Raw genomic sequence first — 12582 nt, 5'->3', positions numbered from 1 at the left:
TCTTTCTACCTATCTAGCTGCTAGGTATTAAGCTATTTCTTAGTTCATTATCTAGCTAGCTAGCTATGGAAGCTACTAAAGCCTAAGGTGCAAAACTTGTTTAGAATTTGTAATTTCCTTGATTATGAAAGGCAAGCTCACAGTCTCAATATCTCTCAACAATCATGTAAGAAAGCTTGGACAGTGAGGATTCATTTCTTTTTCTGTTTGTCAAGCTAAGACCTCACCTTTGCTGTTTCAGGAAAATACTGAACTCCACCAAAATAAAGGCCACGTTATGGGTATGAGCATGACAACATAATAAAAACAAAGTTACAGAGAGATAACAGAGCTGTACAGGAGGCATCAGGTTAATATGACATTTACTGCAGGCTATTCACGCATTCTGAGATTCAGCTGCAAAAGAAAATACATGTTACTCACCGAGTGACTCATACGTTAAACATGCCAGGCAGCTGTATCAGGATTGACCCCATTCTCAAACCAGTGTAGGTAAACATTATGATAGAGGAGCTGTGCAAATATAAGCCCCAGCCCTGTTACACTGATTTTATGAACTATAATGCTGTGCTGGTTCTTAAACTGAGAGTGACCATTTCTTTCTGTCAGAAACAATGTAGTCTGAGGTTATGTGTTTTTAAAGTGACGAGTTTCAGTTCAGATTGAAACATTTTTTGCACATTTTAACACAGGATACATAGCGAGGAAGCAACACTACAACATTACAGGAAACACTACAACATTTCAGAAAATGCTACATTTCAGAAAACACTACAGCTTTTCAAGAAACGCTACGTTTCAGAAACAGCTACTGCATTTCAGAAAAGGCTACAGTATTTCAGAAAACACTACAGCATTTCAGAAAACACTGCAAAATTATACAAAACAATGCAATATTACACAAAACTAAATGTCCAATCACAAACAAGTGATTGGACATTACAATGTCTTAGTGTACTGACCTTCAGGGCAACTGTAGGGAGCAGTTCCCATCAGTGTAATAAAGTAGACTGGGTTGAAACTAAGGCGGGGCATGAGTAATGAAAAGAAACAATGTGTCTGCATTCGTGATGTAGAGAGTCAACAATTTATGGGTAAATAATGAGTAGGTTTGAAGGCCATAAAAAAAGTCCTCATGTGTAAGTCACATGTTGAGTCTCTTTCTAGCTTACTAGGTCAAGTTAACTGAAACTAAAGTGTTGTTGACTACGGAGGGTTGAACTAGTTGCTATCACAAACTTTCATGATTTGGTAAGAAAATGAAGGAGAACATGTACTTGTACTGGGAAATGAATGGTCGTTTTAAACATAGTTAATATCCCTGTAATAAACGACCAGCTATATTTGGAGTTCAAAAATACTAACTGGTGATTAAACCACTGGCTGATTAGTGGACAACTGCTCATCTCTGCCTCTGCCAGTAGCTGTTGACCAGATGACCGCAACACACTGCTGTTTTCATTTTCAAATTAAAATATTCGCCAAATAAGATGTAGCAAAGCCATTAATGGCTTCATAAGCAAAGAATAAAATCGTTTTACACTGCTGTCAACCAACACCAAGCATTGGTAAAATAGAGATTATACAGGATAGAATCAAACACTTTATTGATTTATTGAATAATTTGCTGATTGTGTGATTTTATATGACACTCTGTATATTTTAAGTAGTTTATGTATATTTGTATACACTCTTGCAAAAGAAAATTTCTCATAGAGTTTTTATTCCTGGTTAAATGGTTATTACATATATATATATATATATATATATATATATATACACATATACAAAATATAATTATATTAATAATGTAAAAATGTCAGTTACCCAGAGAATTCAGGGCATCACCTCCACTTTCTGTCTTTCACTGGCAGGTAGATTTGTGGGTCAGTTACTATAGCCCCTAATGAAAATAGAATAGGGCCCAGAATACAACCCTGTGGAACTCCACAGGAGAAAGGAGAGACATTACCTACCATAACAGAGTAACTGTTAGTCAAATTAGAGGTAAACCACTCAAGTGCAGTATCTTGAATACCTATATAAGATTTCAGTCGAGAACTAAGGACTGCATGATCAACTATACCTTTAACAGTGAGGATAACACCCACACTTTATTGGTGTTTGATGCAACACATGACACCTCCAAATCTGTAAACTGTAAAGATATAATCTGATATTGTATGGACTTTTAAGACATAAGACATTTGGTGATCTAGTCTGTCTCTTTGTCCTCTCCCTTCCTCGCTGTGAGCTGTTGATCTTCACGAGTTACAGTGGAAACTCAGTCCATGTGGTTCTCATTTCAGAGCGGTTTCTGTTGACGTTCTCAGTTCGGAGAAAATAATAACAAAATTAGAGATAAGATGACAAACACATTTCAGATATTGCGCTCAGAACCTCGACCCTGCAGAGATTTTTATCCCACATTAGAAAAAAATATATACTAAGAGACGGTTCATGGTTTCCTTTGAGATTCAGTCTGACGCTGAAAGTGTTGCTCTCAACATGGATGAGTTGAGTGATGTCTGCAGCATCTTCTGACACCTTTATTCTCTTTATACATTTAAACTTAAATTTAAGATATATCAAAGCAGTGAAAACTAAACACTGGGTTTCATTTCTAGTGTTAGAGCCTCTTCTTTTCCAACAAGGATTGTTTTCTTTTTGCTCCTTAAATCAAAGTTTTACTTGGAAAAAATAGTTGTCAGGGTCATAACTAGACTGCAGAAGTTTGTATAATGATAATATAGTATACATTAAATAATAATAATTTACTCTCACTTTACAATATTACTGTAACTTTACAGTAGTAGTGGTACAGTGACTTACTTTACAATATATCATGTTGTGTTGAGCAGTATTTACAGTATTTACATTGCAAAGTAGTAATAATACTACTACTTTGCAGTCTTTTTCCTTTTTGAACACTGTATATTACTGTATTATTCATTCCCATGAATAAATACTGTATTACACTGTATTACTCACACTTGATGGACATCCATGTAATAGACCCATTTATAACACATTTATATTCAAATATACAATAGAATAAACATTTAAAAATAATATTATGTTGTAAATGAAGTAAATTCCCTAAGTCAAAACCTGAGCTTTAAATAACTTACAAAGCTAAATTCAGGATGGTTTGAAGCCAATGGGAAACAATAAATCAATACTGTACGATGGGTTTTGTCATTTTAGGAAGTGCCAAACGTGTTCTTCATACTAGTCACACTGCAGCGCCACCTTCAGGCCTTGAATGTTTTTACAACATGTTTATGGCCTGAGGTCGTTGTGATCCTGTGGCGAGTCACATACGGTATCATTCAAGCACATCGTGAAGTGACTTTTTTTCTCTGTCAGGACTCCTGTGAATCCAATCATTGCAGAAACATTAACAGTATGTTGTTGACTTTATTTTCTCCCTCTCTCTCTGTTTCTCCACCCCCGCCTCACTCACTGCTTCTGCAGAGAGGCCTGTATTTTGGGTGTGTTTCTGAAGTATATAGTTATATATATACACGTCTCCAAGCCACTAATCAGTAAAAAACCACAATCCCAGACTTCAGCAGGAAACCCAGCGGTACAAAAATAGCCGTCAGATTAGTGGAGTGTAGCAAGATTTTGTTGTTTTTTTTTGTACCTGCTGACAGGAACATCACAACATTTCTTTAAAGAACACTCAGAAAAGCATCAAAGAAGATTCCGTGTAGAGTATTTTCAAAGTAAACACTAATTTTCTTCTAAGAAAATTATTAGGAAATAAATTTTTCTGTGTTTTTAAAGATGCTATATGCAACTTTCAGCCACCAGGACACAAGTATTTTATGATAAAATAAGATAGTCTTTAATTAGTCCCACAGTGGGGAAATTTGCATTGTCAAAGCAGCAAAGACAGTAAAGATAAAGGAAATGAATAATAAACATGCATTTCCACATGTGTATGTACAATATAGAAAGATATTAACAAGAAGACTATAGAAAGGTAAAATGATAAATTATCTATAATTAACATTATAGATTTTAAATTACCAGAACATATACAGTATGCTAGTATACAGTATCAAGCTAGATAGCTAGTTAGTGTTTTGTGCGCTGTATTTTGATTACATAGATGAATCCGGCGAGCCGTTTGTGTGCCATTACTGCGGTGGCACATCGTCCGTCACTCTCTGCTGTCCTGCTCTATTCTGCACAGTGGTCACTTCTCCAAACTTGAGAGGTCTGGATATCAAATTGTAGGCCTACTCAGTAGCAAATTATGATTTTAAAAGTAACTAAGCAGATGACAATGTAATGTAAAATTACAGACTTAAGAAAAACATAAATACTACTATATAATTACTGATAAATACATATTTAGTATTCTGTGTATATTCTCTCACCTTTGCTGTGTTTACAAGAAAGAGATTTCATTATAACATGATATTAAATGGTGGGCCGCATGTAATCCATTGGAGGTCTTTATCCATTGGTCTTTATTGGAAATATTTTGTATGAATCCACTTACAAAACATTATTTTGTACAAACAAAATAATGAAGCCACATAGAAAGAGCACATTGAATTCAATAAATAAAATGTACCACAGCAGCAGTATTATTAAAGTTGTGCCACTGATTCTGCAGCAGTGACAGACGCGAACATTGTGTGATGATTTAAGTCGTGACTCATTCTGTGTGAATCACTGATGTGTCTGTCGGAGCCTCTGTGATGAGCTCAGCAGCCACAGAACATCATCATTCAAGCACAACAAAAGAGAGAAGAACAGTGTGGTACCAGGCTGATGTTATGATGGTGATGTTTCACAGAATTTCAAAATTAAAGTGTCTTGTTATGGAACATTAAATAGTTCATTACTACTTTATATTAATTGAATGGGGGGGGTGGCCATGAGTTTGAGACCTCTCATTTAATTCAATCTCAGTCAGATTATGCTCATTTTAACATTATATATCACACACTGAGTGTATATCTTTGCACATACTGTTGAGGATTGGGTGAATCGGATTCCTCTGTGTCGGATGTCGTAAATAAATTACCAACACTGAGCTAATTAAATAAAACCCAATAATTAATTGAAAAATAGATTGCACAATGTCTCGGGGAGTGATGCATCATGACATTTATTAGTTTGTTTACCCTGTTCCGCAGCTCATCAACAATAACACGTGTCACGTTGCATTTAACCACCAGAAGAACTCCACGTTCTGTCTCATTGTGGGCCATAAACGTGTTTGTGTGTCTGTGATAATAAGAGGAATCGTGTTTGGGGTGTTGACTGTCCTCTCTCTTCCTGCTCTCCTCAGCTTCACCACAGATGTTCCTTCTGCACTTGTAATCAACAAATATAACATAGTATTAGCAGAACTGTGACATACAAGAATTCCTCATGGCATTTTTATAGCGCTATTTGTGTGTGCTTGTATTTGCTACCTTTTTGGACACTTTCTGGCATAAACACTGACCTTGTCAGGACCAGTAGTCCTCATGGAGACCAAAATCTGGTCTTAATGAGACAGAACCTAATTTTTTCAAAGGGCTGTTAGCTAGTTAAATAGATCAAGCTATTTCTAGATAGATAGATGGGTAGATGGATAGATGCATTTTTCTACTCCATTAACCTGCACTATTTTTATGTGATTTCATTTCATTGTACAATTTTTGCACTTTTCACTAACAATAAAGTTCAATCTAAACTCATCTAATCTAATTTGACAGTGTCCCTCATGCAGAACTTCACTGCATGTTCTGTTCTCAGCTCAGGCATTTGTGCACCAAGGGTGAACTGCTGCGATTAGTCATGGAGAAGTGTGTTTTTTATTGTGCTGCCTCACTAAGACACATCATCTCAAAAACAACCCTGCAAAACATCACCATACTGTATGTATTATACACTGTTAACACAGCAGCAAATTAGGACCAGACATATTAAAACTGTATTGCATGACTTTTTAAATATAAACAATGATTCAAATTATTTATCAAATAAGTGCACATACTGTTCATTAATTCTATCAGTTCTACTCTTGCTCATACAAAGTGATTCATTTTATGTCAAGACAGACAGAGGCAACAGCAACATTAAGCTTGTAAAGCAAGACGACAGATTGGAGTTTGACTGTACACTCAAAAAGTTTCAGATTCCACTTTCTTCCCAAAGTCCACAATCACTGCTTGAAGCTCTTTCACACAAATCAAGGCTGTCCTTCATTCTCATTCATCTTTTTCTTCAGCACAGTTCTTCTTTAATACTCATTTTTTAAGTTCCTTAATGCAGTTAAAAGTTCCTTGACGCAGCTCAAAGCTCCTCAATGACGTTCAAAGTTCCTCAATGACGTTCAAAGTTCCTCAATGCAGCCCAAAGTTTCTCACCATGGCCCAAAGTTCTTCAATGCAGCCCAAAGTTCCTCAACATGAACCAAAGTTTCTCACTGCAGCCCAAGGTTCCTCAGTGCTGTACAAAGCTCCTCAAAGTAGTTCAAAGTTCCTCAACACAGTCCAAAGTTCCTCACTGCAGCCCAAGGTTCCTCAATGCTGTTCAAACTTCCTTAAAGGCGACAAAGACCGGAAGCTCCAATTAACGCTGCGTTTGTGTGTGTATCTGCGTCATTACCTCGTTTATGAAACCCTGAAGTTTCAGAACAAACAGTTCAGCCACTGCTGAGAAAATAGTGTTGTATTGTTGTCCTGGGCTCTGCCAAGCGGATCTGCACTTCCCGAAGCTGATGATGTCATCAGAAATCCTCAACACTCCTCTCACCACCGTAGCTCCTCCTGGTGCGGGCACTACTCCGGGCACATCCGGTTGCGTAAATTCAACCGCAGAAGAAGAACTAGTCTCGTTATAGCTGCTGAGCATATCGGTTGAGAACATGTCTTCGAAAAAAAGATCAGTTTGCTCTGTTCTGGGTTGTAGTAAACAAGGACAGACGCTCCACAAGCTCCCCACCAATGAGCAAACAAAAGCTCAGTGGATATTGTTCATTTCTGATGGGAATGTGCCTGCTACATTTCCCAAAATTCTCCATGTATGTGGCAACCACTTCACGGAGGATTGTTACACAAACTTCGCGCAATACAAAGCAGGGCACAGCACCACACTTCGCCTCAAAGAAGGAGCAGTACCTACAATACATGCTGGATTACCTGCAGCACAAGTAAGTATTTCAAACAGTAATACTGTCTTTGTGTGCTCGTTCTGCCGTTTAGCATTAGCGATAGCCGGCTACATGCTAAGCTACACGCGTTCGCTCGTGTTTCAATTGCGTGTATGGGTATGGTAAACACGGCTGTATTGTGGGTGACTAACCGGGGAGCACAGAGCTAAGCAGGCTTATCGCTGTAGAAGTTTGGGACCGTGTTCGCTCGTTTCAATTGCGTGTATGCGTCTCTCCATGCCGGTAAACACGGCTGTATTGTGGGTGACTAACCGGGGAGCACAGAGCTAAGCAGGCTAATCGCTGTAGAAGTTTGGGACCGTGTTCGCTCGTTTCAGTTGCGTGTATGCGTCTCTCCATGCCGGTAAACACGGTTGTATTTTGGGTGACTAACCGGGGAGCACAGAGCTAAGCAGGCTAATCGCTGTAGAAGTTTGGGACCGTGTTCGCTCGTTTCAATTGCGTGTATGCGTCTCTCCATGCCGGTAAACACGGCTGTATTGTGGGTGACTAACCGGGGAGCACAGAGCTAAGCAGGCTAATCGCTGTAGAAGTTTGGGACCGTGTTCGCTCGTTTCAGTTGCGTGTATGCGTCTCTCCATGCCGATAAACACGGCTGTATTTTGGGTGACTATCCGGGGAGCACAGAGCTAAGCAGGCTAATCGCTGTAGAAGTTTGGGACCGTGTTCGCTCGTTTCAATTGCGTGCATGTGTCTCTCTCACTTGTAAACACAACGTTATTCAGGCGGTGTTGGAAACGTGTGTTTATGTTAAAGTAGGGAACAAGTTATAGTCGAATTGGGGCAGATTCAGGAAAGTTAATGAAGTAGAAAGCCAGTCTTTTGAGCATGATCTGTATTATTGTTTTAACCTTTACTATTTTCCATACCAGGATCGTTTTATCCACACGGGCACACAAACAGAAGCTCCAAGTGTGAGAACATGTGCCACTCAACTGTCAATTGGGACCTTGAAAGCACACGTGCACAGCCAAAGTAAGTAGAATTGAAATTTCATAAGAACCAAATTATTGAAGAGCATGAAATGTTCACACATTGTATCTACTCCATAGGGACCCAGACACCAGTGTTGTCACATGAGACTGCTGGCACACAAACCACACTGCCGGAGTACATGTTTTCATCCACACCTATAAAGGTGCCAGGGTTTGGACCACAAAAAAGAGCACGTGTTGAGTCAGAGGAGGAAGAGGGATTCACCTCACCAGAATCACAAGTTGACCCAAATGACCCAACCTTTACTCCTGGCGGATCCCTAACAACACATGATTCAACAATGTTGTAAGTACTGACTTCAAGTTCACTAGGCATGTCACTTCAGATCAAAGAAGTGAGGCTAAATGCTTTTTGTCTTGTTACATTTGTAGGACGGAAAGTGCTGTATACATGGATAAAAAATACATTGTATTTGAGTCCTGCCTGAGGGAGCTTTTTGACACATGTCCAGTGTGCAAGAGAAATTGCGAAGTGCAGCAGCAACAGAAGGGCACGTATGTTGCATTTCATCAAACGTGTCCAAAATGCAACTACTCCAGGAAGTGGCAAAGTCAGCCCATGATTAAGAACACCCCAGTTGGCAATGTACAGTTATCTGCTGCTACATATTTCACTGGTGCATCCTTCATCCAGCTGGAAAAGGTATTACTATTAATGTTTTGTCGTCCAAATCATATGACACTTTCGACCAATAAACAATTACTAAACACTGTTTGTATTATTGTTATGTTAGCTATGCCGCGCCTTGCAGCTCCAGATTTCTCATTATGACACCTTCCGGAAACATGCAAGGAAATACCTGGAACCTGCAATCGTCCACAAGTGGAAGAGTGACCAGCAGGTCCTTTTCTCCACATTGAAACCGGGGGGGGAAAGTTCAAGTTGCAGGAGACATGCGTGCAGATTCTCCAGGTAATGAAAAAAATCAGACCATCATCAAAATCATAAATACCACTTGTAAACATAAAAAAAATATCAATCACTAGTTTTTTTCAAGAAATGAATTCATATTGTTCTGTTTACTTCAGGGCACTCTGCAAAATTTGGGAGCTATTCCTTGATGCACATGGACAGCAACAAAATTTTGGACCTCCAGCTAGTTCAGGTGTGTAGGATTCTCGTGACATTTTACTTTGAAGAAAGATATGTTTTTAATTTGTTGCTTCTACTTTGTGTTTGCAATTCTCTCAACAGAGCAATGAAGTGGGTGGTAGCTACCACATGGAAAAGGAGGGACTACGACGAAGTCTGTACTACAGTGCAACGTCCTCAACATCGGGCCCAGAGAAGGTGGCAAAGTGGACATCATAACCGTTGGAACTAAAAATCAAAACAAGACTGTCTCATTGATTGGAATCTTTATATTACATAGGTTGTACCTTGCATCCATGCATCACAACGAAAATTCCAGCCGTGAGCAGGCAACAACAGCTTTAGGCCAAGCTGTCTACAGAGTGTCGTATTCGAAGGCCAAGAAGGGAGAACCCACCGCAAAGCCGGTCAAAACAGACCCCACGTACAGTAAGTCACTAAAATGTTTTATTTACATTGAATAAAATGTTTTACAAATACTGACAAACTTTTTTTGGCTTTTTTTTCTTTCTTATTAACTTAAATTAACACCTAACACAACAAATAACACATTTAAATTTAAATAGCTGAAAATGTAATGACACAGTAAAGAAATTACTGTCTGAATGTAATGTCATGGTTACATGGCTCTGTTACATTTTAAAGACTATGTGGCTGAATTGATGAGGCTGGTGTTCGAGGAGGTGATGGAGGACCCAGAGTCTTTCGCTGAGGACATGAGGAAGATCGCCATCCCAGAGACCCTGTCAGCCCAGTATGACAGACCCTCAAAGGAGGAAGTCATTGCCTCACACGTGACCCGCTTCAGTCAAGGGGTGGGCGGAAGCCAACATATTGTCCAGCCAGATCAGGAAACTCCTGGCGTATCCGGCACACGACACACGACGAGATGACAACTCGTACACGTCGTCCCAAATATCCCCAGCACCAGCTGACAAAGCTGCGGTATGCTAAATGCCGGTAGCGACTGGAAAGTGGATAGAAATGTAAAAAAATTAAATGCTTTTTATTAAACATTTCTAAGACACAATTCTTTTATCACTTATGTGTGTTATGATTTAAATATGCCTCTTATTTGTATGTTACATACATACTCGTGTATTGTTCTTCCCCGCAAAGGCCCATAGTCTGCCCGGTAGATGTTGTTCATGTTCTGCAGTGTGTATGGGTTCAAGCAGTTAGGCTCCAGGCCTGGATGGTAGATCATGCATGTTGGTGTGTCCGGAAGTTCATTCATTCTTCGGATAACCTAAAAAGGGGCAGAGCAATACTGTTACAGTAATGGCATAGAGTAATTAGGTGAAAATAGCTGGATCACTCAAAAAAGTGATGGATTATTACTGTGGGGTGGAGTGGCTCAGTGGTTAAGACCCTACCTTGTGTACGAAAGACATCATGGTCGCAAGTTCGATTCCACCCCTGGCTAATTGTACTTGATTCCATTGTAAGTCGCTTTGGATAAAAGCGTCTGCTAAATGACATGTAATGTAATGTAATGTACTGTAAAAAGGTTGGTACAATCATAGTTACAGACAGGATTAAAGAAAATGGAGCTACATTATAGGGCACTGGCCTAATTACAGGATTGAAAATAGTTAAATTTGTACTACATTGCTTTATAAAAAAATAAATCTAAACTAACATTTACTAATCCATTATTTTACAACACTTAGTTATTGCTTATGGGCAAAATGATACCTTAAGTGTTTCTCTACAGCAGACGTTCTCCCCTTCTGTGGGCATCGTCCAGAGATACAGTATTGTGTATGAAAAGTACAGTAACACATTTCATAGATTCAAGAGTTCTATTCATCAGTTACTCATATTACGTACAGGGGAACAAAACTACTTTCATCACAGTCCCACCAGATATCTACACAAAATGTTAAAATGAGCGTTTCACCAAACAGCAAGTGATAAAATCTAAATAGAAAACAAAAAGACATGTACAGGTATTGCTGTAGCTTATACTTAGAAAAAATGGTGGGGGGAGGGGCGGGTTATCAAGCCTCAACCAGTGTCTCCCTACAATTAACCACATACAGTATTGGGAATATACACAGAGAAAACATTACCATTCTGAGGCGTCCTGCAGCAGTCTTTGTTGTGGAGGTGTTTCACTTGCGAAAGTATCTTCTGTCTCTGGGTCAGACTCCGGGTCAAATGTGTAAGGGATTACGGCGCGGGGTCGTGACACAGCCATTTAACAATGTTTTGATAATGACGAGCAGAGCATCAATCGTGCCAGAGGGAGAGCTGCGTATCTGATTTATTTGATTTCTGGCTCTAATAACAAAAAAGCAATTAAGACTGTCAATGTTTGGTCTTCCTTTTCTTTCTCTTTTTAATAACTCATCAGCTACCCTGGCAAAGTTTTATTTCTCCTGTTTTTGCTCTGTTTGTTCACTAATGTAATATGTTTATTTCTTCACTTTTGTAATGTAACCGTATTTCAATAAAGTTGTTTAAAAAAAAAAAAAAAAAAAGAGCTGCGTATCTGAGAGCTGACGTTCTAAACACGTCACTTCCAGGTACCTGGCCAATCACAGGAAAGTGGGAAAGCTCTCGTTGGCTGGCCAATCACAACACAGTCCACGTTCTGGGGGGGTGGTTTTGGTCTGAAACAGCGCGGCTGACGAGAGCGTCAGTGAGGAGATATTTTGATCGGCTCGTTTGCAGCGATTAGAAGGTTTTGAACCATGAAAACAAGTTAATATATGTAAGTAGACCTCCATAACTAACATATATGTGTGATACAAGCATTCGATGTCGCCTTTAAACTAGTTTGAAGTTACCCCAACACATTCCAAACTTCCTCAATGTAGTTCAAAGTTTCTTAATGGAGCCTATAGTTCTTCAATGCTGTTCAAAGTTGCACTATGTATTTCAAAGTTCCTCAACACAGTCTAAAGTTCAAAGCACATAAGACTTAAACAGCTGTTCCAAATGGTTGCAGTTATTATCTGTCTGCCTTATGTAAATATGACACATTTCCAGTTTTTGTTATCACTGGAAAAGCATAGAAACATGGAAGCTTGTCATTTACTCAGAAACGTTAGCAAGCATCAGCATCCATTCACACCTGTATGAAATGTTTTGTTGCTGTTTTGTTGCCGTTAAATTCAATCTCAGTGTCTTGAACCAGTCTGATCACATCCAAATTCACTAGTGGCATATGGAATGTTTACACAGTTGCCATATACACACAGAGAGAAGCTGCACACAAACAGCAACAGTAGCTGCCAAACTGTTTCATCTGTTTCCATGTCTGAGCTGGACGGTGACCAGCAGATGTTCCTCATACTCCG

The 12582-nt window shown here is 39.1% G+C and overlaps 2 protein-coding genes across 3 annotated transcripts; one reads left to right on the top strand and one right to left on the bottom strand.

Annotated features, from left to right (window-relative positions):
- Positions 1-6842: 6842 nt before the first annotated feature.
- Positions 6843-10221, top strand: LOC131455178 (uncharacterized). Its single transcript, XM_058622647.1, has 9 exons — positions 6843-7165; positions 8059-8161; positions 8239-8467; positions 8554-8824; positions 8916-9094; positions 9211-9287; positions 9377-9472; positions 9555-9703; positions 9920-10221. The coding sequence occupies exons 1-7, from the start codon at positions 6881-6883 to the stop codon at positions 9382-9384; spliced, it is 1152 nt and encodes a 383-aa protein (XP_058478630.1). The 5' UTR covers positions 6843-6880; the 3' UTR covers positions 9385-9472; positions 9555-9703; positions 9920-10221.
- On the bottom strand, positions 9529-12053 carry LOC131455179 (P2X purinoceptor 7-like). 2 transcript variants are annotated; one of them, XR_009239777.1, is made up of 3 exons: positions 10973-12053; positions 10365-10523; positions 9529-10241 (listed from the first exon to the last, which is right to left on the bottom strand). XR_009239777.1 is itself a non-coding variant. In XM_058622648.1 (3 exons), exons 1-3 carry the CDS (start codon positions 11015-11017, stop codon positions 10079-10081), a joined length of 363 nt encoding a protein of 120 aa, XP_058478631.1. In that variant the 5' UTR covers positions 11018-12053; the 3' UTR covers positions 9529-10078. The 2 variants fall into 2 exon arrangements, 1 of the variants encoding a protein (XP_058478631.1); XM_058622648.1 differs by having other exon boundaries at positions 10369-10523.
- Positions 12054-12582: the final 529 nt, after the last annotated feature.

This window comes from Solea solea, chromosome 2 (assembly GCF_958295425.1).
Source record: "Solea solea chromosome 2, fSolSol10.1, whole genome shotgun sequence".
Classification (NCBI taxonomy): domain Eukaryota; kingdom Metazoa; phylum Chordata; class Actinopteri; order Pleuronectiformes; family Soleidae; genus Solea; species Solea solea.
Note: the sequence above shows the minus strand (reverse complement) of the source record. Positions and strands in the feature narration are given on the sequence as shown.

Bases quoted from the DNA above. Each gene is read 5' to 3' on its own strand.
- LOC131455178 (XM_058622647.1), top strand. From the start codon at position 6,881: ATGTCTTCGAAAAAAAGATCAGTTTGCTCTGTTCTGGGTTGTAGTAAA. The intron at 8,468-8,553 runs GTAAGTACTGAC...TTACATTTGTAG, and splicing joins ACACATGATTCAACAATGTT to GACGGAAAGTGCTGTATACA. The intron at 9,095-9,210 runs GTAATGAAAAAA...TGTTTACTTCAG, and splicing joins CATGCGTGCAGATTCTCCAG to GGCACTCTGCAAAATTTGGG.
- LOC131455179 (XM_058622648.1), bottom strand. From the start codon at position 11,017: ATGCCCACAGAAGGGGAGAACGTCTGCTGTAGAGAAACACTTAAG. The intron at 10,524-10,972 runs GTATCATTTTGC...GCCCCTTTTTAG, and splicing joins GCTGTAGAGAAACACTTAAG to GTTATCCGAAGAATGAATGA. The intron at 10,242-10,368 runs GTATGTATGTAA...TCCACTTTCCAG, and splicing joins CGGGGAAGAACAATACACGA to TCGCTACCGGCATTTAGCAT.